Source organism: Pelecanus crispus, chromosome 3 (assembly GCF_030463565.1).
Source record: "Pelecanus crispus isolate bPelCri1 chromosome 3, bPelCri1.pri, whole genome shotgun sequence".
NCBI classification, from domain to species: Eukaryota; Metazoa; Chordata; class Aves; order Pelecaniformes; family Pelecanidae; genus Pelecanus; species Pelecanus crispus.
This window is the reverse complement of record NC_134645.1, coordinates 3,237,325-3,260,100: the sequence shown is the minus strand read 5'-3', so window position 1 is coordinate 3,260,100 and position 22,776 is coordinate 3,237,325. Positions and strand designations below refer to the sequence as shown.

The window sequence follows — 22,776 nt, the reverse complement described above, 5'->3', positions numbered from 1 at the left end:
TGTAGGCACATTTAGAAAATCTGGGACAAGGCATAAACTTTGTTGGGTTGACCGATTTGATTTTCTCCTGCATCCATTCTCCAGCGTATTCTTGATGCTCTGGTACCTGTCCTAATTGAGCCCACAGTCAGTGTGAGAGAACCAATTTAAACTACCCTAATATCAAGTTTTGCGAGTCTTCCGCATCCTTTGTGGGCTGGGAAGGAGAGAGCAGGCTAGAAGGTGTATTCTTCCCAGGCTAAGTGGTACATTTTGGATTTTGCTTGACTACAGATTTTTGACATGTACATTTGACCAGATACAGCAAGATGAAACACAGAGCGGATTTCAACCTTTAAAAATTTAGGCTATGCCTTATATTAAAATGAGATTTTAACTGTTAGAAAAAACAATACAAGAAAAGCATCTCTGCCAGCTCTCTGGTTCTGTCTGGGCTGGGAACGCTAGCGTATGTGATAGACACTCCCATACGGCAGCCCAGCCTTGGTGATCTTTCAAACTACCTTAACAACAGGGCATCTAGAAAGTAGCCACAAATAGTTGCTAGTCAAACTTGAACTACGCAAAGAAGTTACCAGGTATCCTACAGATAAATCACAGGAACTATGTGCTTAATCTTAATCCATTTTTAAGCAACAGATTTGCTTAAAATGCCTTCAGTAGTAGTATCAGCAGAGCAGTTTTAAATTTATACTGAAAAACCCCTCTAGAAGTGAGAAGTAGCTTTAGATTATCCTGCCTTGACTGATAGTGGCAAGACTTAGAAACCAGGAAGCAACCACTTCTTAAAGCCACTCGCATGCAATTTCAACAACATCTATGACTGCACCACAGTTTGCTCCAAGAGTTGGTCATGAGTGTCATTGTTCAGTTTACTTTTAGCTGAGCCATTTAGCACTTCCGCAACTTTCACACCAGATTGTTTCCACAAACGTGCAACTGATGGTAGCCTCTCAAGGTAATGCCTCTTGGCCACCAACAAAAATCAATCCCCTTCAGCTTGTACAAAACCAGCAATGCACAGTTACAACCTTGCCACAACCATTATCAGAATGACTACATTATTTTAAATTACCATTAATTTCATTTCATCAATTCTCATTATAACCCTTTCATCATTAAAAAGATATATAGTTCTTTATAGCTAGTTGTCACTTTTTGATAATGTAACACAGCGTGCCCTTCCAAATTTGCTCAGAACATGGTGGGTAGGGGTAGTTAACAAATTTGTAGGTTGTTGAGGTTTTTTTAAGGGTATAGGGAAGGGGAAAAGATGACGACTATTAAAGAATACTGAGAAAAATTAAGTCAGTGTTAGTATGTGTTTCAATACCATAAATATTTTTCATCTGCATGCTTTTTTTAGGAACAACAAAACAAATAAGCACAAAAAGAGAACAAAACATATGCAGAGCAAGATAAACAAGACACTTGAAACAAGAAATAGTAACATGGATGATGAAGGTGTAACAGTGACATACGCCTAGAACAGCTGGGTTTAACTGTGTTACATTGTACGCTCCTTCCCCCACACTTACTTATTTTAACTCTTTTGTTCAAGTTCTTTTTCACACACCCCAGTCTGCACTAGACTCAGCAGTGCCTAGCACAGTCTGTTATTAATAGATTTTGTTATAGATTAGCAGCCAGATTTCTGAAGACTTCACACTTAATTTCATGCAAACATGAATGCGCCCATCTTAGTGAAGCAAACAGCCACACAGGCACAAATAATTATTTATGTGCACAAGCAACCAGCCGTAGATTTGGCAGTCGTCTTGTCCTTTTTGTGCATGACTCCCTCACAGTGTTTTATATCTGAAGTGCTAAATATCTGCTAAACATATAAAATTCTTACAACTTGTATACATTATGATATATAACTGCACTGATCTGGGAAGTCATAAACCTGGCACTTCGGATTCTCATGGTATTCTCTTTATCTTGAAGTACACATAGCAGGAGATTTATTATTAAAAGGACAACAATACAGTGATTTTCTTTGTACATTTTATTTCCAATGGTTCCATTACTAGGCTTATATAATGCGCTGTAAATAATTAAATAGATACCTACTAATAAGAGGCAGATTGATTGCTAATGGCCATAGAGCTGTCAACTTCATTGGACATTACACTAGAAAAAGCCTAAAGATGGAATGAAGTCCATCTTGGGACAGGACGTCTGAAGTATAGTGTTTGGGACAGAAACGGCATCTTCCACAAAACAGAAGCCAAGGAAGGAGGAAAGCAGGTTAAACAAAGGAGAGAGGGGGAAGAATTTTTTGTGACTTGTCAGTGGCAAGTCCCGATGCTGGAATCAATTGAACTCCAAGGTATTTGAGCCATAACTACAAAAAGAAATTAAACCAGCGTAAGCAGTTCTCTTCAAATGTAGCAGCAGGACTAATGAAAGAAAATTAAGGCCATCTGACTGTGAAGCAACATCTCAGATCAGGGGCACAGCCAGCATCCATGAGTTAAAATTCAACTGTTTCTGTATGGTAACCCTGCATACTGCATCCTTCCTAAAAACACGTGAAGGAGAAGAGAAAAGATTTTCATTTTTCTCAATTCATCTGCTCTTTAGCAAATCTGTCATACCGGACTAAAGAGCAGGAATCACAATGATTCATCTCATAATGAAAAGTGTCTTAAAGTTGGACTTGTTTTCAAGCATGTTCTTCCCATAGGATCAATGCGTGAGCTCTGTATCTTCTATGCTGGTCCACTGAAAGCTGGTCATAAAAGTTAACATTTTGAAACATTTTTGTATTCTTCTTTTTTCCTTTTCGGTTAGGGCTATCTATGATAATCAAGTCTGAGAGTTTTATTCTGTAACTATCTTGTCTAAGAAACACTTAAAATCAAAATCAGAACTGAGGTGCAGATGCACTTAAAATTTACAGCTTAGAAATCCAAACAGGCAAGTTCCGGTGCAGACCTGAGTCTGCAACACTGCAGCAGGTCTGCCCATATATTCCAGAGGGGAAAAAAAAGAAAATAGTACAAGGTAACTGTTCTGAAGAGGCATTCTTCCAAACCTTATTTCATTTATTAAAAACTCTGATTTTAAGCTCTTGTCTGGTGACCGCTTGTCCCTTTTAATAGTATCACAATTTAAATGAGTTTAATGCATTTGAATTTCTCTTTTAGAGTCTGTACCAATAATGCTTATTCTGCTTTATCACACAAACAGTTACTACTACGCTCCAGATTATCTTTAACTCGCCGCAATACTGAGACAGTGCTTCACTTGTTCTGTAATTTATAGGTCTGATCACTTCAAGTTTTCTTTCAGGCCTCTCCGAGATTCATGGGCTGCGTACTTCCCTCAGTACATCACTCCTATTCTGTCAGTCATTGTGCTGGGTCCATGTTCAGAAACATATTGACTAGAGAATTGATCTTTTGACCTGTAACTCACTGAATGGCCTCGCTCCCTTCTACTGAATAGATCTGCAGCAAGCTGCTCTTTGAGGTCAGTTGATTCTGATCTTCTAACCATTTCTAAACATCATTTGGAGGTTGCAGAGTGACAGGACCTTTACTTTATTTGTTTCTTTGCCTTGCCACAGAAGGTAGGGGATAGCAGTATGGATTTCACACATTCTTTCAAAAAGGGGACTATGCTATTTATTGGCTGTGGTGTAAATTTACCAGGTTAATTTACAGAAGAGACAGAATAGCGGCAGAAAGTCTAACATAGAAAAATGATCTTTTTTGGAACTGCAGGAAGTCAGTGACAAATTCGCACATAAGAGTACACATGAACAGCCACTAAATGACAAAAAGATGCAAAGTTGAGTATAAAGGTACACATGCTTTTTTGAACAGAGATTTATGTCTCCTCACCAAAACAGAATACGGACATATGTTTTGAAAATATATATATATATTTTATTTTTAAGAGATTAGTTATGGCTTTCTTTCAAAAATAAATTTCTGGAATTAAAGAACACTTCCAATTTATTTTCCCTTAAAATCCTAGACCCTAAAGAGCAAGAGCCCACTAGCATAAAATTCTTAACAAAAACTCACCACAGAAATTGTTAGGTCAGACAGTTTTATTATGCCCACTCACACTGGAGCTACAGGTGTCTCAGCTTGTATTCCTGAGTTGGAGCTTGCCACTGGCTAGATGCTCTCACTCCCTATTTATGAGATTAGGTTGATCACTTTGCCTTCCTGTTCCATTAAAACAAAACAAAAAACCCCACAAACAAAAAACAAGACCAAGGCAGTACCTTATTTTTAATCTGTCAATGAATTTACTACTCATGAAAACAAAATACTAATATAGGACGATCTTCATGCAGACAACATGAGAAACAAATCAGAAAATCACCCCACAATCTGGCTAATTCAAAAGCAACTGATCAAAGTCAGCTACATGTCTTAAAATTTTATGATTACAGTAAATGGACACTTCCAAAATTATTTCAATGTGAAAAACAGCAGCATATCTTAGTGTCATAAAAATACACAATAGCCAAGACAAAAGAAGTCATTTGAATTATGTTAATGGGTTTGGGTAGCAGATCGTTTTGCCTCTAAATAGCCTCCTTCTTTGGATTCAGCAGGCTGGTAAACACCATAAACTGAGATTATGTACTGGCTGCTACCACTGCCTAAAACCACAGTTGTTTTAAACAGCCATGATAGTTTTCAAACTATCTGTTCTAGAAAGCTAAAAAGTTAAATTTGACTCAACCATTTAACTTGAAACTTGTAAAAAAGCAGATATAGTTCAATGGTTCAACCTCCACTGGCAGTGAGCTGTTTTGCAAGACCTGTTTGTTCATCACTGTAGCAGAAAAACAAAAATTGAAAGAAAAGGAGAAGTATTGCTTCCAGATAATTATATTTAAGTGAAGTTAGAGACATCCTTTTTTCCTAAATGATTTTTTTTTCCAAGAATAAAGCATACTTAGATTTTATTAACTGAAGGAAAAAAGACATTGTAAGAGCATGTGGAGTATGACAGGATCAAAAGATTTGTTTCAAAACATTTCACCAAAACACTTCAATTTCAAGGCTTGCTTTCGAGTGTTAGAGAGCAACAACCTTAATCCTACTCACCTGTATCCACTACAACGAGCAGGACATACAAGTTATAGGCATGGAAACACAATTCATGACAATATTAGAAAGCTAGAACTTCCCAAGAATTAAAATACAATGGGCCACATCCTTAAACTCTACTAATAAACTGGCATAACCTGGAACAGTGTTTAGGTCCTCTAACTTAACCTCTTGATTAGTTTACCCATCCATACCAGTACCCCAGTCAGCAGAGCACAAAGGGAACAAAGCAGAGTTTTGTCCTGCTTCCTTCTCAGACCTTAAGCTCCACAGAGCCACTCTCAGATTTGCCGTGAGAGGATGTGAATGTTCACGTAGAAACGCCTTTTAATACGTGAATTGCTAATGCAGAATATACATAAAACTATTGAAAAGTTATAAGCACGTTAGAGTAACAGTGTAAATAAGTAAACATGCTTACCTCGTGTGGATTGGTGTAGCCCAAAAGTAGATTTGCTGCTTTAATGTCACCGTGAACATATTCATTTTCATGTATATATTCCAAAGTATCCAACTAGGAAAGGATTTAGAAGAGAAAACATCATTACCACTCTGCCTCTAACTCTACCACCAAATATTTCTCACTTACACATCAAATCGAGGGCTACGCAGACTAAGCTGACAAATTTGTTTTGAGTTAGAGCACAAGGACTGCTCACTCTGTCCACAGGGTCTGTTCCCACCAGGCACACAGCTGATGGCAAATCATAGACAAGCCGTACTTTGCCATCAGGTATCCCTGTGTAACTACCTACGAGTACCAGCTTCTAAGGTCACAAAGCAAGAATGAAACTAGTACTTTATAAACACTGGAGGAAATGTTGAGAACACCAAGCTCTTAAAAAGAATGTATTGAATCAGCCCTGAAGGTTTATAATATATTTGATCCTGCCAGTTATTACATGACCTTATTTCATGTCACCATCCCCCTGCATCATCATCCTTCTTCAGCAACTTAGTGAGATACGGTATCTCTAACTGTTATTAAAAAACACATTTGCACTTGGCAACTCATACAAAGGACATCTAATCCTGGCTTTCAGAGAGTACAAAGAGTGTAACAAGTTTGTCAATTCTGTGACTACAAAAGACCTTCACTTTTTTTTTTTTTTTTTTTTAATTATTATTACTATTATTATTTAGGTTAAAAGGAAACTCTGGAGGTGTCCAGTCTAAACCCCCGGTTTCAAACAGGACTAGTGTAAGTTAGATCAGGTTGTACAAGAGATTGAATAGTCAAGTTTTAAAAGTCCCCAAGGATGGATGTTTCACAGCTTCTGGGAAGCATGTTCCAGGACTAAGACACTCCTGCAAAAACTTTTCCTTTGTACTCAGTTCCTCTTCCTGCAACTTATGACCACTGCCTCTACTCCATTTGCTGTGCACCTCTGTTCAGTAATAGCAGTCGTTCACAACACAAATGATATTACAAAGGAGCACATATACAATCTTCCGTTAGTACGTGCCAGTCTACACACATTTGAAAACAACACTGATATTTGCAGACTAGCCTAATCCTGGCCTGTACAATCAGTGTGTTCAGCAAACACACTGAAAATTTTGCTTTCAGGAGTGCAATTGTGAACTATGACAAATATGTCTAATACAATACCCTTCAGACACTGGGGGCGGGAATCAATACATGTTAAATCATATGAGAATAGGCTGACACACCTCAGTCTAGACACACATTTTTAAGTGTATGGTCTATGTTTTAACCTATTAGAAAAAAATTTTGGTTTGAGCCCACCAACTTCCAGTCTGGAGGGGTCTTGATTTTCTACTTAATACTCATTTTCTTTAAAAAAAAAAAAAAAGATGAAAAATAATAAAATACATAGCATTTACACGTTTCATTCTAAACTCAAGAGCTACCTAAAGGAACTCTATCAGGTAATTTTCTAGTTGAACTCAGCAAGTTCGAGACATAGCAATTTCCTCTCTCTCCGTACATACCATTCGTGCCCCAAGTTGCAGAACAGTGTCCTTCTTAAATCTGCTTCCACACTCTTCAAAGATTCTTTGAAGATCTTCTCCAAGTCTCTCCATGACCATGAATCTATAGCTACCAGGATATATATAATATGGAGGAATTCTTTAAGACAAGACTGCAAGCTTGTGTCAGGTTGAAAGGACTTATCTCCATTTTGTTGAAAATGGATCTTCAGTCAGTTTGAGGCTTAGTTACAATTCATCTTATTACCTTTTTCCCTTGTACTCGGCCAAGCCTGATCCCCAAAACACTGGAATTCCTAAACATCTTATTTTTTTGAGATTCATCCATTTTCTTACTGTAATAATAATAAAAAGATAACATTGGGTTAAAGGTAGCCAGAGAATTTCAGGTTTGGTGTGGGGTTTTTTTGTTGTTTTTGTTTTAGCTATCAAGCAAAGACTTTGAATGAAACAATGAAACAAATAGGACTTATTTGGCAAGTTTGTGTAGCAAACAATTCAGACCATAACTTTACTGTGAAGTTCTCTACATTCTCCAAAACAAGAAGCAGTTTTCTGTTCTAGCAATGTGGTACTCTGTTCCCTTAGAAGGCAGATAAGCAATTATCAATAGCTGGAGAAATAATTCCTTTAGAAGCTCTACTTTATTCAATACAGAATGCTTCAAGCTATTAAAAGTGCTTATGTCTACCAGCAATCTAAGTCATATAAAGTCTTTAGGACAGTTCCCATGAATAAATCACACCCATGCTTAAGTGTTTGCAGAACCAAGTGCCTTGATTACTACGAAATCCTGTGATGATTACACACACGCTTAGCTCCGTACATGAAAATAGATACTAGCAGAAATAGGGTCACCAATTACTCCACGTAGTACCTCTGCTCTAAGGCTGGCCTCTCTCCGGAGTCCATTCATTGTTGTACACTCTGAAGTGTGCACATAATAAATTTGGCATGCTTCTGTTCTCCCTTCTGATCAGAAAGGACGAGGATGACTTCCAACTAAAGAAACCTATAGCAATCTAAAATTATTATAGCACCAACTAGGATTAGTTCAGCATATATGAAATGAGTTGGCTATCAAGCTCTAAAGCAACAGCTCATATCAGAATTAGATAAACTCAAACTTGTCCTTAAATCTACCCAAATCAGAGCTGATCTATTACTCACTATGCTCTTGTTTCGCAGCCCTCTGGTAAAATTTCAGTTCAGAAAATAAGGGGCCATTTTCAAGATATTCCTATTGAGAAATAAACAAACTTAGTATCATAAAATGCATTAGAAAGACAACAGTTTCTAGACAAAAGTGTATGAGAAACTCAAAGAGGGTAAAACATACTTTTTTCCCCACCTCCCATATACCATGCCATCTGAAATGTAGCTCAAAAGTAAAGTTGTTTGGCAACACATTTCATAAACCACACAGGTTCTTCCAGGAATTATTTAAGATACTATTTTCAGAAATATTGTAGATTAGGTGTGTTTAACTTCATAGTCTGATTTTCCTTACTAAACTTTTGAGGGCAGTAATAAAGGAAAGGAAAGAATCAAGTCAATGAAAGAATCAAGTCAAGGAAATACTGTGTGTCATGGAAATGCCAAATATATCCCCAAGCAGGGAAAGTATATCAAGATATAAAAAACAGGGAGAAAAACAAAAGCCACAAGCATGCAATACAGACCCAATGCTGAAAATAAGGATAGATAATTAAGAGAAAGAACGGCATACAAGTTAACAATTTAGAAATGAGATCTACACATTACCACTTTAATTACATGCACTGCATCATCTTCTACAGGAACATGAGTTTGAGGGGAAGCTGCAAAATAAAAAAGAGATGGCGATCAAGCTGTATGCAACGAAATACAATTGCAAACAAAGACAAAGTTAACATTGCATAAGGTGACCAAAAAAATACACCACAAAGCCAACATTTTGTGTGAATTCCTGCTTTTGAAGGTCAGAGTTTTGCCAAGTTCAACAAAAAACAAAACAAAACCAACATGCATATGGAAGTTTTAATCAACAAGCACAGAAGCAATTTTAACCCACATTTTCAGAACTCTCCCTCGATGCTAATTAAGGAGTAAGCAGGATGTCCCTACCGCACATTTGCACCACAATGAGGTATTCCATTGTAACCGACTATGTTTAAGTCATTCCAGTCAATTGGATAACCTCTGTATTTGGTTGCTGTCAATCCACTGTCGTGATAAAGACACCACTTAAAAGTTATGACCTACATTATGCCTCTAGACAGGACTGTCTGCTTTCCCATGTTACAAATTAATTTGGCCCTAGAACCTTGATTTCTATTCTGACATTATTTAGACACTGGCCTAAGTTAGGGATAGCACAGCCACCACCTGTCTAAAGGGGAGATGAGGAATTGTGCCTCTTAGTGCAAGTAGAGATTTCAAAACAATAATTGACCACATGTGCCAATTACAGCCCAGGAGACAGAACCTCTCTGCACAGACAATGCAATCCTATTTTCTTCTGACCCTGAGAGAACTATCAGTTCTCTCTGATACTACTGAAGCTACATGGAGCTACACTGGGATTAAATTTTAATGAGACTAAATCATCTTTTAGAATCATCACTGAAAAAAACTAAAAAGAATGCAGTTCCTAGGAAATAAGTGTCCCTTTCAAACTTCTTACAATGATCAAATACCAACAACAGTCCAGGTGTGAAACACTTCAACCATCAGCACACACAAAAATAGACTACTTTTATCCGCATAATAAAAATCAAGTAAACTTGGATCTAATCAAACCATCCAAGCTTACATTTTTTGACGGTCAGGGAATAAAAATATTTTTACAATGAACAGACTCCTTCAGCTGCTATTTTCCTTCAATTCTATTCAGCATCTGGGTTGAATCTGGCAGCATACACACCCCAAACACCCACAGGGTCCCCACTGCCTTCTGCTTGACACTTCCCCATGTGAATGCTTCTGTGCTAATAACACGTTAAGATAAAATGAACATGTCCTAAAACAGTAGCTCTGGAAGGTGTGATCTATCTATAGACTTAGATGAGCAGTGGTGACATTCAGAATACAATTTAAAACTATCATACAAGCAGGAAAGAAATTTTGGCAAACTTTGCTCTTACCATATTCTTGTACTGAACTGGGAATTAAGGCACAGGTGCTTAAGTCTTTATCTTTCTCTGCCACATGTAGACTATGTGTTAACAGCTGAAGACATTAGTTTAAAAGAACACATCCCATGTGTTTTCACTGTATTCAACATCCCATTACCCAATCAAAACTAGATGTGCTCCCTTACTGACACAGATCAGAAAAGAACCTGTGTATAAGAAAAGGTATTTTAATACCAAGTTACTTAAGACAGGTTTGATAGGTATAGAGAAGTATCAAATTTAAATGTATTTGAAAGAGTCTGATCTAACTTCCCTGTAGACATCTTGACACTTTATAAAGAGAGGCCTCATTCATGGTAATCTGGAACAGAGAGTAACAGCTGTCAGGGTAATGAAGAGCAGCAATTAACGGGACGTAGCCCAGCAAAAGGGCCTAACCCCCACAGTTCTTATGCTATGCCAGTGCGGATGCTTTTTGGAGTCACACTGAAAGAACATCCTGAAGAAAAATAAAATGAAAACTAACTGGCTATCGTTACAATGTGAAAAGGGAGAAAAGTCAGACAAAGCTCAACAAGATACAGGAACAGATGCTCCACAAAATGAGTAACATGACACTCAAATCTACAAAAGGAAAAATGGTATTATTGTTTTTACTGCACATATATGAAACGAGGCGTAACATTCACAATGAATAACATGCTAAACTTCTTACACAGATAATGCTTAGACAACAATCACATACATACAGAGAAGCTGAAGTTGCATAAGTACCTTTTGTTACATCTTTTTAATTAACCACTCACGTATCAGGCAGCAATATTTTAACTGCAGCTTAGAAATAAGACAGACTATTTTTTGTCCACAAATATACATAAATGGTTTTTAAAAAATTGTCTCATTACTATGTATAGTTACTTAACAGACTGGAAAGGCTCCCAAGGTTTAACAAACAGTCTGATTACATACCTCATAGACCACCACCACATACTCTCCTGCGAGTTTAGCTCATAGTTAATTACTGTATACTCGTAATTAGCCATGTGCTAGCCTCGTTCTGTGTGGTAGCACATGGCTATTTATAATATTACAATCAGTTAAATGCTAGACTGCAGGACAGTAAGCAGAGACCCTGCAGGAGAGCAATGCTGATAGGCAGGAGGTCTCTGATGGCACATAAGTACACACATAGAGTACCAGGAGCACTATATGGCGAGATTATGTTTGCAAAGGATATCTTAAAATAGCATAACAAGTGTGAGAGTTCCCAGTTTACAGTTTATGTTGCTTTTATCAACTAGAGACGCACAATCTCCTTACATTTGGGAGGAGGGGTGTTGATGTATGCACACAATCAAAACCATTGTCTGCATAATTGTTAACTGGGAACACTGGCACAAGATGAAGCTGTGTAGGGGGCTGTGGCTGTTTCCATCTCATGCCAAGACGAGTCTCGCAAAACATTTGCTGAGGGCAAAGGGCACAGCTCTATTTTCCCCTCCTCCCTTTCATGCCACAATCGCAGCTACCATGCCAGTGAAAAGCATACGAATTTAAAATACACTCTGAAATAGAGCAGCGTAGTGAGGTTCACATTCTTTGCCACAATTTCCAACTGCTGTGCCTACACAACACACCAAATAACTTACCTCAAATTAACCCATGTCCAGAATTCCCTAGTTTCACCCAGGCACAGCAGTTACGGTCTTATCATCCACTTTAATCGTGAATTTCATCCGTTTTGTTGCCGTGTGCCACAACCTTAATTAATGTAGCTTTCTAAATGTTAATATGACGCGGTAACAAAAGAGTGTTTCTGGATGAACTGCGATTTCCTACAACCACACAGCACAATTGCATGCAGTCTGACAAAGAATCGTGCCAATTCTATTTGCCAGTTCAAACGTGCTTGTTGTAGTTTTAGCAGTTAATTTGTGGCAGTCACATTTGGAATATGGTGAAATATTTTCAATGGCTCTCACAGAACCAGTTTTGATGACAAAGTTTACACAGTGGAAAAGAAAACAGCATCAATTTGGCAGTTTGAAAAAACATCCCTGCTCCTGTCCACAGCTGGTGTCTTTGCCACTGCTGGATACTTTGAGAATATATTTGTTTGGGAAACATGAACAAAATTATTTTCAGAAGTTCTTGGGTTACTAGTATTTTATTTTTGCTTTGTTTCATTGGTTAACTAATCCTGAAGAGTGATATTGTCAGCTTAGTTTTTGGCAGAAATAAAAACTAACCTCAAAATACCACACTTCGAAGTTACAGGCTACCTATAAAAAAAGCTGCAAAAATTCTGACCCCATTTAAGTCAAGCCAAGAGCTGTTAAATTCAATGGCTAACAAACTGGGGCGAGTGTTGCTCACAGCGTCTAACAATAAAAAATGATCCAAGTTGCAGGAATATAGTTACTAAAACCAAAATGTACACAAATACATAAAAAGTAGCATCTGCTATTTAACACTTGAAGTATTTCCTACATATGGAGGGTACGAAGGCAAATATTTAAAGGCGAACAAAGCACATTGCTTTCCCCCACACACCTTCACAGTATCCAATATTTCCCAAGAACTGAAACATTCTTGTGCTTGAAGGGTGTTTACAGTCCATTTTTAACACAGCCTAAGGAAGATCTGCCTCTCTGCTCATATTATTGCTTTAAAGATGCATCATCATTTCCTGGACAGACTCTTCTCTCAGCAGTGTCTATGAAGTTTTTTTTCTACATTCTTCTTCTAGGTAGCTTTATGAATGCAGAGTTTTACATATACATAGCGCTCTGTACTGTGCTTGTGAAACCATCTTCCACAAGACCTAACTAAACTGTTTTCAGTAGAAAATGGCGCTCAACTGCTAAACTGTTTTGCACATAACTGCAAATGCCTCCAAGTTAAGAGCATTCAGTTCTGGTACGAAATTTCACTACATTTCTTACTCATCTTTCTATGAAACTTTAATCTTGATTCACTAGAGCCAAAAGTTTTGTATTCCACAGCAACGGAAGCCACTGTTTGACTTTCAAAGTTAATTACTCTAAGCTGGAATAGGTATGACACATCCTTTAACCCCAGGCAGAAAAAACTATGCGTGGTCTGCTCTTACAGCACTCTCAGATGGGAGTCCAGGCCTCTAATATTTAAAACTTGATGCACAGACTGTTTTCTGGCAAGGTTCTGCTCCAGCCCATCTGCTAGTCTGACATGGCGCCCACTCAGAAGATACTATGCCAGTTTCAGTGGGGTACAGGTGCCAGACGGCTGAAGGGAATGCCCTCCGTAAGGCAACAGGTGCCCTATCTTTCATCCAAAGCTCTTCCTGTTACCATATAGCACTGCTCAGAAATACATCCCCACTGGAAAAAAAAAGAAAAGAGAAAAAAAAAAAAATCAAACTTGCTTTCTTGACTTCCTAGTTTTACTTGGCATGCCAAGGCCTTGATCCCTGACCAGAAGTCTTGCAAGGTGGACTAATGAAGAGCAAGACAACAGCTCACAAATCATGGGTCCATATATATGGAAAAAACCAACACATTATGTAGCAGAATGCTAAAGTGTAATAGTAATAATCCCTGCAGACTTTGTAACAGGCTTTAGACTACTGTGTAAAAATGAGTTATCTTCTCAAAGTTCAGACTTCTAGCCTACAGAGGACCAAAAAAGAAGAGGGAAGATTCAAGAGGGAGCAGTCACCAGCAAGAAGTCATTGAGGCAGGGAGTATTTCCTCCTTAACAGATGGAGCAGGCTGATCCTGTACCATGTGGTCAGCCCTATGTAACCACCGAGTAGCAAAATCAGGCTAAACTTATGACTTAGTTTCCCCATAAACAGAGTAGAAATTAGGTAATCTACTTGCTATATCTCTATTTTTACAGTTTAATACTAGTGACTAGATAAAAAGACTCTTTCCTGAAGTGGCATTTGTCTGCCAATGAATTTATTTTCACACTAATGTTCACACCTACAGGTACAATGAGACCTTTGCTGAGGTCTGATGCTGAAATGCATTTTAACATCTGAAGGTTAACAAAAATCCATCCCTACCCAGACAGTTACTTGCTAGTGCTATTAGTTACAGGATTTTGCTATTAATACTCTTCTTTCCATTGAGTTTATAAAAATCATGCTAAACGTGTATCTTTCAGTACCATTTTTACTGCATTTTTAATTTGTTTGCTGCACTATAGTAAATATATGTGCTTCCATCAACGCTTCTCTTCCCTGACACATGTATACCCCTGCTCACAGCTATACGAATTATCCATGGAAATTACTCTTTCCAAAATAGAAACAAACTTTCTTTCACATCTCAGCCTGATTCCCAAAACACCAAGCCTCAGAATATCAACGGCAGGGTGTACCATGGTGCAAGCTTAAAAGCAGAAAAGCCCATAACCACACCTCTTCCCTACCTCCACCAGCAGCAGAGCTCCCTGTGCTGCTGGTATTAAAACACAATATTCACCTATTTAATCGCTGTTGACTGCTCAAGCAGATATTCTTTGCCTCTTCTTGGAAGATGGGGGGAAAAAAAGAAAAAAAGAAAAGGATAATGGTGCTGGCTATACTGGTGACAGATCTCCAAGCAGGGCAGAATTATCAGCAATTATAGCTTTATCAATATGTACTTTCCTGAGTCTTCCCATATTGTAACAACACACACACAAAAATAGCAGTCAAACAGCAACACATAAACACCAGCTGCAAAGCCAGCTACAAAAAATGGTTTCAAAACTCTTATGTTTTCACCTATCACTTACAAAGTACCATTACAATTTACAGGTATAATACAATTAAAACACATCTGCAATGTAATAAGTTCTATTGTAAAAGACATCATCTAACAAACGTGTGTATATGAATATATATATTTTAAAAAAATATTTTGCAGAACCATCAGTTTTCATGAGAAAGAAGCCTGCAAGTAGACAGTGCTGTGTACAGCAGATTTCACGGTGACAGTAGGATCGTAACAAAACATTGTGTGACCTTTCTGCATTTAAATTTTCAGTCCAAATTGTGCATTAATAGAGTGCTTGCAGCAGGACTAGAGAATGATTTATATAAAGACTGGTGTTAATTACTGACTGTGATCAGGAAGATAAATGGGAGAATGTAAGGCTCTCAGTAGCACCCTCCTCAACTCTTGCTTAATCTTCCAATGTACTGCCACTGCTCTCCACAAGGCTGCAAGCTAGCCGTGAGACCACCGATATGTCACGTTCCTCCCTGGTTGCTCTCCATTCTGCTTCCCCCTATCAAAGGGACAACAGTTCTGTCTGAGGTTCCTGACACCAAATCAGCATCAGTAACAAAAATAAAATAAAATAAAAAACTTCTAACATACAACAGCATAGTTAATTCCAGCTTACGATCCATATTGCTCTTGCTACAACAAAAGCAATGCTTGAGAGAACATCTCTAGATGGCTTCTATTGCTTCTGGCAGCAGAGGAAGCTCTCCTTTTCAGAAGCATTGGGAGGAATCGGTATTTTTAAGCCACTTCTGCAGCTGGATTTGCTCTGGTTGAGATAAAAATGCCAAGGGAATCCAAGGGAAGGAACCAGTCAACAAAGAAACAGACAACATGGCACAGACAGGAAGGAGAAAATAATTAGAAAACCAAGAAAAACGTTTGTGGGGCAGGACAGAACTTGTAGATAGCAATAACTTTCAGGTACGTAATTGGAAGTTTAGAAGCCCTGCACCTGAAAAGACTATTTGCGTCCTAGGGTTCAGGGTCAGTAAATGGCTTTCAGCAGCTTTGATTTAGCGAGCAGAACCTTCCACAGAATGCACCCCTTGTAAATATATTTTGCAGAGATACCGTAAAATTTCTCAAGAACATTGTTATAGATTAATGGAGTATGGAGTACTCTTAATGGGAAATTAAGCTATAACAACGCACATCAAAATCTTTACACCGCTACTGTAAAAATACGTATTAAAAGATATAGCCGGCAAAGTTAACCTTTACTTTTATAAAAAAGGGCTGTGCTGTTCATATCTGGCAGGCAGTCGAATCTGTCTCTGCTCTCCTGTCTTACCCACCTCTCTACAGCTCTTTCTGGGTTAGCTTCTCACTGAAAGTTTAGTGGTCCTGTCACATCTTGCTGTATATGCACCAAAAACTAGTCTGAACAGCACAGAGAAAAGAAGGTGCCTCTCAGCACCAAGCATCTGTATCTTACTCTCAAATGTTCATCACCTACTTCACTCCCCTTGACTCTCAAAGACAGCTGAACTCCTTTGTAGGATCGAGCCCCAAAAAATGATACTGAATGGTTATTTTACGTAATATAAACACATATCTGAGATAAAGAGGTGGACTAAACAAGAAAGCTTCAGTCAGTGTCAATACTTGGGGATAAATCTCGCCCATTTCCTCTCTTAACTGCAGGTTGAGCTGTAAGGGGAACTAAGCCTTCCGTTCAGTGCTACACATAACAGTCACTACCCCTTCTGAAAGAAGAGATTAAACAAACACACAAAAACCATTATAAAAGTGGCGGTTGTATTTCTTCAGCTATGCTGTCACTTATGAAAAAACACAGAAGAGTAATACTAAGGGTCCCAGATCGTATTCTCATTCTCAGCTAATCCACTGACTGCTTTCCACCTCGGTTCAGTTGGAGCCAAACTGCATCAAACACCAGAATATATGAAACCACTTCGGTGGTCTGCGTGATCAGGCAGAAAACGAATCAAATCTGCATGAAACGGACCGAATCCCACATGCTATACCACCCACAAGGTCCAGTGTGATCCGACCGCAACAGAAAATGACAAACCTATATTCCGAGTGATTCAGGAACACGTTTTTTGTCTTATAGAGAACTGCACCCACTACAACCTTGCTTTCTGCACTGCATCCCCAGATCCCTCAGTCCCTCCACTCCGTGAGAGCCCTCTGCAAGTTTCTGTCTTTCCTTTATCCTTGAATGGCAATATCCAGAGACACCTTAACTTCACTTCTTAGCTCATGCTAAGGTCTGCTTTTCTTACAGTAACATCTCATGTACGCGTTGTGCACAGCATCTCTCAAACGTAACCAACTGATGTTTCAAAGGTCATAAAAAAAGCTATCAGATATAACAAAAGGAAAAAGAATGTAAATATTCTAAGTGCGATAGCCTTTGACTCCTCTGTAACTGCATTTAGTTGAAACCCCTATCATCCCCACTGGTTCAGTCTGCAGAGCAGTTAGGTACGTATGAACTATATAAATTCCAGAGGAAATCAAACCAGAAACTCAACTACAGGAACCTATCAGGTGCATTCCAACTACGAAGAGCAACATAAGGATTCAAAACAGCCTCAAACCATGCACTTGGTGAGGAAATTCAGTGCAGCAGACCACACCAAATCTAGGCCAAAGTAAAACAAACTCTCAGCTTAAATATAGGGTAGCTGTAGGGCCATAGCCACCAACTGTTGCCATTTACTCATTTACTTCTGTTATCCCAAACCACTTGCAAACATATACAGAGCCTTAGTTTTCTCCGGGTTTTCAGTGACTGTTTACTTTGCAGAAAAGCAGAAGCACTGGCATTTAGGTTGTTACTGAAATCTTTTTGCTTCATTTACACAGGCATTCAGTGGAACAAAGTGCACTTTCCTCTTCTTTCTGAAAGCCAGTTTATGCCTTTTTACCCCAAGAAAGTTTCTCCACTGAAACCTGAAGTCTAGATGCAACTTACGTCCAGATGCACAAGCAAAATTGTCCACCTGCCTGTGGTTTGCAGCCACATATTAACAGCTGAAAGAACAGTACGACTGGGCAACCACTTTAGAGAAACAACATCTGACCACATATGGGACTATCACACCATGAAGTAAAATATGAGTCTTCAGTTGCCACTCAGTTCTTTGTGATTAACCACAATGGACATGAGGAGGGGAAAAAGAGGGAGAGGAAGAACACTTCAGTGCAATACAAAATGTTCCTGAGCAGCTGAAAGCAGAGAAGCACTATGAGATAGCCAGACAGACGTAACAAAGATCACAGTAAATCTGTCACCAAGAGACCAGTGGCACACAAGTGCTGCATTTATGTCTGCAAATACAAAAAGAGCAAACATGCTAACCCTTCTATAGAAAACGCATGCTTTTTCTCCCTACAGTAGGTGCCTGATACTACAATTTGACACTGATGCACAACTCCTTCACCTCCACAAAACCACACTGAAGCTAGCACAGCTCGGCAGATTTGAAAGGAGTTACTAAAGATAAAAGAACTGAGGAGGCGCACGACATGATGCCTGTTCTAATGAAAACTTGTCTCATTATAAAAATCTGGAAATCACACTAAGTGGAAAGCTCATGCTGCATAACAGTGTATTAACAGATTATTTTCTGACAAATCACTCAATATGAAAGAAACACCATTAAGAGATCAACTGAAAAAATCCAAGAGTGGGAAACAACCAAAACTGTATTTTCCATGGCAGAAACACACAAAAAGGAAAAGCTTAAAAAAAGAAGGTATAGCTGATTTATACATAAAAGGAAGTCAATTTATATACAGGAACGATGTGCTTATAAAGTTTTAAACATTAATACTCCAAATAGAGAGTTAACATACCTCTAACTTAAAAAGATCATGTTTGGCTCCAGGGACAATGTACTACACTGCTTCTAGGTAAGTCTTTACTGCTGTCTTAATACAAGCTCAATTTAGTTCCTAACAGTCACTGTGGACTAGTTTGCCTGTATATATTTGCCGTGCCAAAAAAAAAGAAAAAAACCCAAACTCATAACACTGCCTTGAAAACAGGATTTGCTCTTTCATAAAGACCAGCAATAGTAACATACATTATATCCTCTCCATTGACCCAGAATGCTTTACAAACTGCCTTTCAGAACCATTCATTCCTTATAAAACACAGACTGAGTGAAATGCAGCAGCTTCTTCTGAAGAAAATAAAGAACAGCATTTCCACCGCTGGTGAAAGACTTTAACTCAGAGGCAACACCCCGCTAACTACTGTTATTGTTATGTTTCTCGGATGAAAACTGATTTACTCGTGGCCAGAAGACAACATTTCCAGTAAGCGGAGACCCAGAGCGCTCCAGAGCACAAGGCTGGCGTAAGTCCAAAGCGGCAGCTCACGAAAGCATCGCCATTACTTTGAAGAGCATCTCCTGCCAGTGCTCTTCAGCACTCTGACAGCAGCAGCACCTTGCCTACTCCACGCAAGCTCCATAGAAAACTGCACTAGAAGCCAGCAAACTGGGCTGGACAGCCCACGGAGAACACGCTGCACCATCAGCAATGCTTTGAATGACAAGGATGCCCAACAGGGTGCTATGTCAGAAAACCACACTCTAACACAGATTAAATACTCTAACACAGATGAAACACCCTAACCCACGTAAACAACATTAACTTTTTAAACCCATCCTGTCTTATTCACGTCAGAATGTTACAAAGAAATCTGCAAGTCACCCTTCTAATCCCCACCAGTATTTTACCTAAATAGATCAAGCCAAATCCTCCCTGGCCGATCTGACTGCCCAGCCTCCAGCTTTTTCCTTCGGTGTCTTTCAGGATCATGTTTCTTGGGAGAGGAACTGGCAGCTTGCCTCTGCCGCGATCCTTAGGCGGCATCGCACCTTGGGGGGGGGGGGGGGGGGGGGGGGGGGGGGCGAAAAAACGAAAGAAAAAGTTGACTTTTGTCAGAAGAAACGATATCCCTCGATGCCCTTCGCCCAACAGGCACCGAGCGGGGGGCCAGCTCTCCGCGGCCCCCCCGGGGATGCCCCTCAGGCCGGCGGCCGGGCGCCTCCCCCCCGCCTCAGGGCCGTACAGTGAGCGGCAGGGCCGGAGCGGCCTGCCCTCCAACGGCCGACGGGACGGGGGCAACAAGCGGGCCGCACCCGGCCCCGCCGCCCGCTCCCCCCGACACCCACCTCGGCAGGGCCCCCGCGGCCTCCTCCTCCTCCTCCTCCCCCCGGCGCCGGCCGCAAACTTCCTTGCCGAGAACTTCGCGCAGGCCGGGCCCAGGCGGCGAGCGCCCGCCCACGACAAGAGGAGAAGGCGGGCTGCCGTCTTCCCGCGGGAAAGCTCAGGGCGGGGAATGGGGAAGAAGGGCCGGGCCGGGCCGGGCGCTGCGCCCGCCCTGCCCCGCCGCCGGCGGGCGGGACTCCGCGGGCCGCCCCGCTGCCCTCAGGCGGGCGGCGCCCGGCGGGAAGGCGGCGCGCGCCCTTTCCCGCCTGCCCTCAGCCCGCCGCCCGCTCGCGCTGCGCCTCAGGGGGAAAGGGAGCCGTTAGACCGGAGCCCGCCTCAGCCCCGCTCGCTTCGGCTCTCCCTCTTTCCCAGCGCCGCTTCACAAGTGAGGAATTTTTTTTTTTTTTTTTTTTTTTTTCCCCTTTTAAAGTGCTTTGGGGCGCTTAGAGGCAGCCGATCAGAGGTAAAAAAAGGGGGCTTCCCGTGCGCAGCGAGGACTTCGGGAGCTGTAGCGAAGTCACAGAGCTGTCAGGGTGCCACCCCTCAGCCAAGCCGCTCCATTTTCACCTCAGGATCCTCCCATCATCGCTCCACCACTGCCTCCCTGTCATATTCCAGGATCGTTTCTGCACAGAAAAACATAGATGCTTGCCCAAACCCAACATGCAACGCCTTCCCGTGTTCGCGTCGGTTGAGATAAGAGAGACTTGCACCGCTTGGAGCGCGGGGAGCCATCAGCAGCCCCACAGCGCAGAGGGAAGAGGCAATGGCCCCCTCACAGGCCAGGCAGCCATTGCTCCAGGCAGGTACAGAGGACAGATGCAGCAGACCCGTGGGTGGATCAGCCTCATCACCACCACCAGCCTGTGAGTTGGTAATAAAGGACACAATGAGGTGGTTTTTTGGTTTGTGGGTTGTTTTTTTTTTTTTTTTTTACTCCCCAAGCTCACAGGACATACCTCTGACAACACACCACCATCTTGTGCAAGCTTTGCTTTATTAATTGGGTCCACCCACCCAGCCAGCACACTACACCTAGTTCGAGCTCACTAGGGACCACCACATCTTCCAAGCAATGACTACATGTCCTTTCACCAAAAAAAGGTTCAAGAATAATCAAAATCCAGAACATTCTTCAGCAACCACATAGTTTGCAAGTGAACTTAATAACACAGATTATGACTGCAAAGTACGTATTGCCATCAGTAGAGTAGGCATTAACATAACAATGCTTTCTGCTTCATCAGTCTTGCAGGCTTTGTGGGTTTACCATTACTGAAAGGACCAGGTAAAGAATTGCCAGTAAAAAGCTCAGCCATAAAGCAAAACAACTCAAGATTGCCATAAAAAATTTCATAGGGTTTCTCCCTTTTGCAACAGCTGTCAAAACAGGCTGTAGGAGGGTGGTGTTGGGGTTGGTTGGTTTGTTTTTAAAAAAACCCAACCAAACCAACCAACCAAAACCACAGATGCCCAGTGCTGCATCAAAGAAACCATTACCACTCACTGGGGAGAGCTAACATCTTCATTCACTGAGACCATTAGGCCAACGCTCTCAGGATATCTGTCACTAGGGATGAGAGTCACCATTCTGCCATGGGTGAAGGATATTTTTGGAAGAAAATTGTCTTCAAGTAGTTGCCTGGGAATCAGAGAACCAGCTTCTGTTTAAGGAGAAAGCTTTTTTTGCACAACTTCTGCAAAAATTTATTCACATGATTAAATTGAAATGAAAGTATGTATTAGAGGGCTTGCTGCTTTGGAGTTATCTTTTTCAGCCCACAAAAGTAAAACTTCTGAATAAGGAAGTGAAACAAATCAGATGAGGTTTGCCTCTGTCTTCTAGACATTTAGCAGATACCAGTGATAGCATTAGCTTGCTGGCAGACACCTACATCTTTATTCAGTTTAAGGCTTTTTTTTTTTTTTTTTTTTTTTGGTAGAAACAGAGAAAACCCTGTAAAAAATTAAAACACTCAAAATTTATAGAAATTATGTGGAGAAAAAACAAATTAATTATGAATGAATAGAAAGATTACATGATCCTAACAAAACCAAACCGATGAGATATTCCCTTTTTTATTTTATTTTTAAGTAGAGAAGAACTGGAGTTGATTTTCCTTTTGTTCCCATGAGACCATTGAGAATACTCTAACATCAGGAAGTTAGTGGAATACATTGATTTAATGAAAGGTTGGGGTTTGATGCAGAACTTTACAGTTCAGAAACGTAAGTTGTTTTGAGCTTATTTAGTACCTTTGATTCATGAGCAAGGGTAAGATCACAAAAGGAAAACCAGTTCATCAAGTTCTGAGGAATAACAAAGTAATCAGAAGAGGCTATTATAAACAGAATCATTATAAGCTAATAGTAAAACTAGAAGTAGAAATAGATACACAAGCATCTATTTCATTGTTAATGAATACAGTAGCATATGCAATCTGTTACTGTTTTTGAAAACTGAAGTCAGGCTACATAATATCCCTTTGACTCATACAACACAGATACCTACATAGGCAGCTGAGAATTAAGGTCTTCAGTTTTTAAATGAAAGCTTCCTTGTACTACTAAAAGAAAAGAAATTGCAAGTGTACAGTTTTAACTCCACCCAAATGCAAGAGTATTTGAAGACTTAGGCATCTTTAACATCATGCAGCTCCTCCA

General features: G+C 40.1%; 1 protein-coding gene across 1 annotated transcript in view; it reads right to left on the bottom strand.

The window, feature by feature from the left end:
- The window catches only part of VRK2 (VRK serine/threonine kinase 2), a 44,767-nt gene extending 24,994 nt beyond the window's left edge, over window positions 1–19,773 (bottom strand). Inside the window, exons 1-6 of the mRNA XM_075706839.1 lie at window positions 19,638–19,773; window positions 8,805–8,860; window positions 8,211–8,280; window positions 7,288–7,375; window positions 7,041–7,149; window positions 5,506–5,598 (exon numbers count right to left, since the gene is read on the bottom strand). Coding sequence (XP_075562954.1) covers window positions 5,506–5,598; window positions 7,041–7,149; window positions 7,288–7,375; window positions 8,211–8,280; window positions 8,805–8,860; window positions 19,638–19,773 — 552 coding nt within the window. The remainder of the gene's footprint in view (window positions 1–5,505; window positions 5,599–7,040; window positions 7,150–7,287; window positions 7,376–8,210; window positions 8,281–8,804; window positions 8,861–19,637) is intronic.
- Window positions 19,774–22,776: the final 3,003 nt, after the last annotated feature.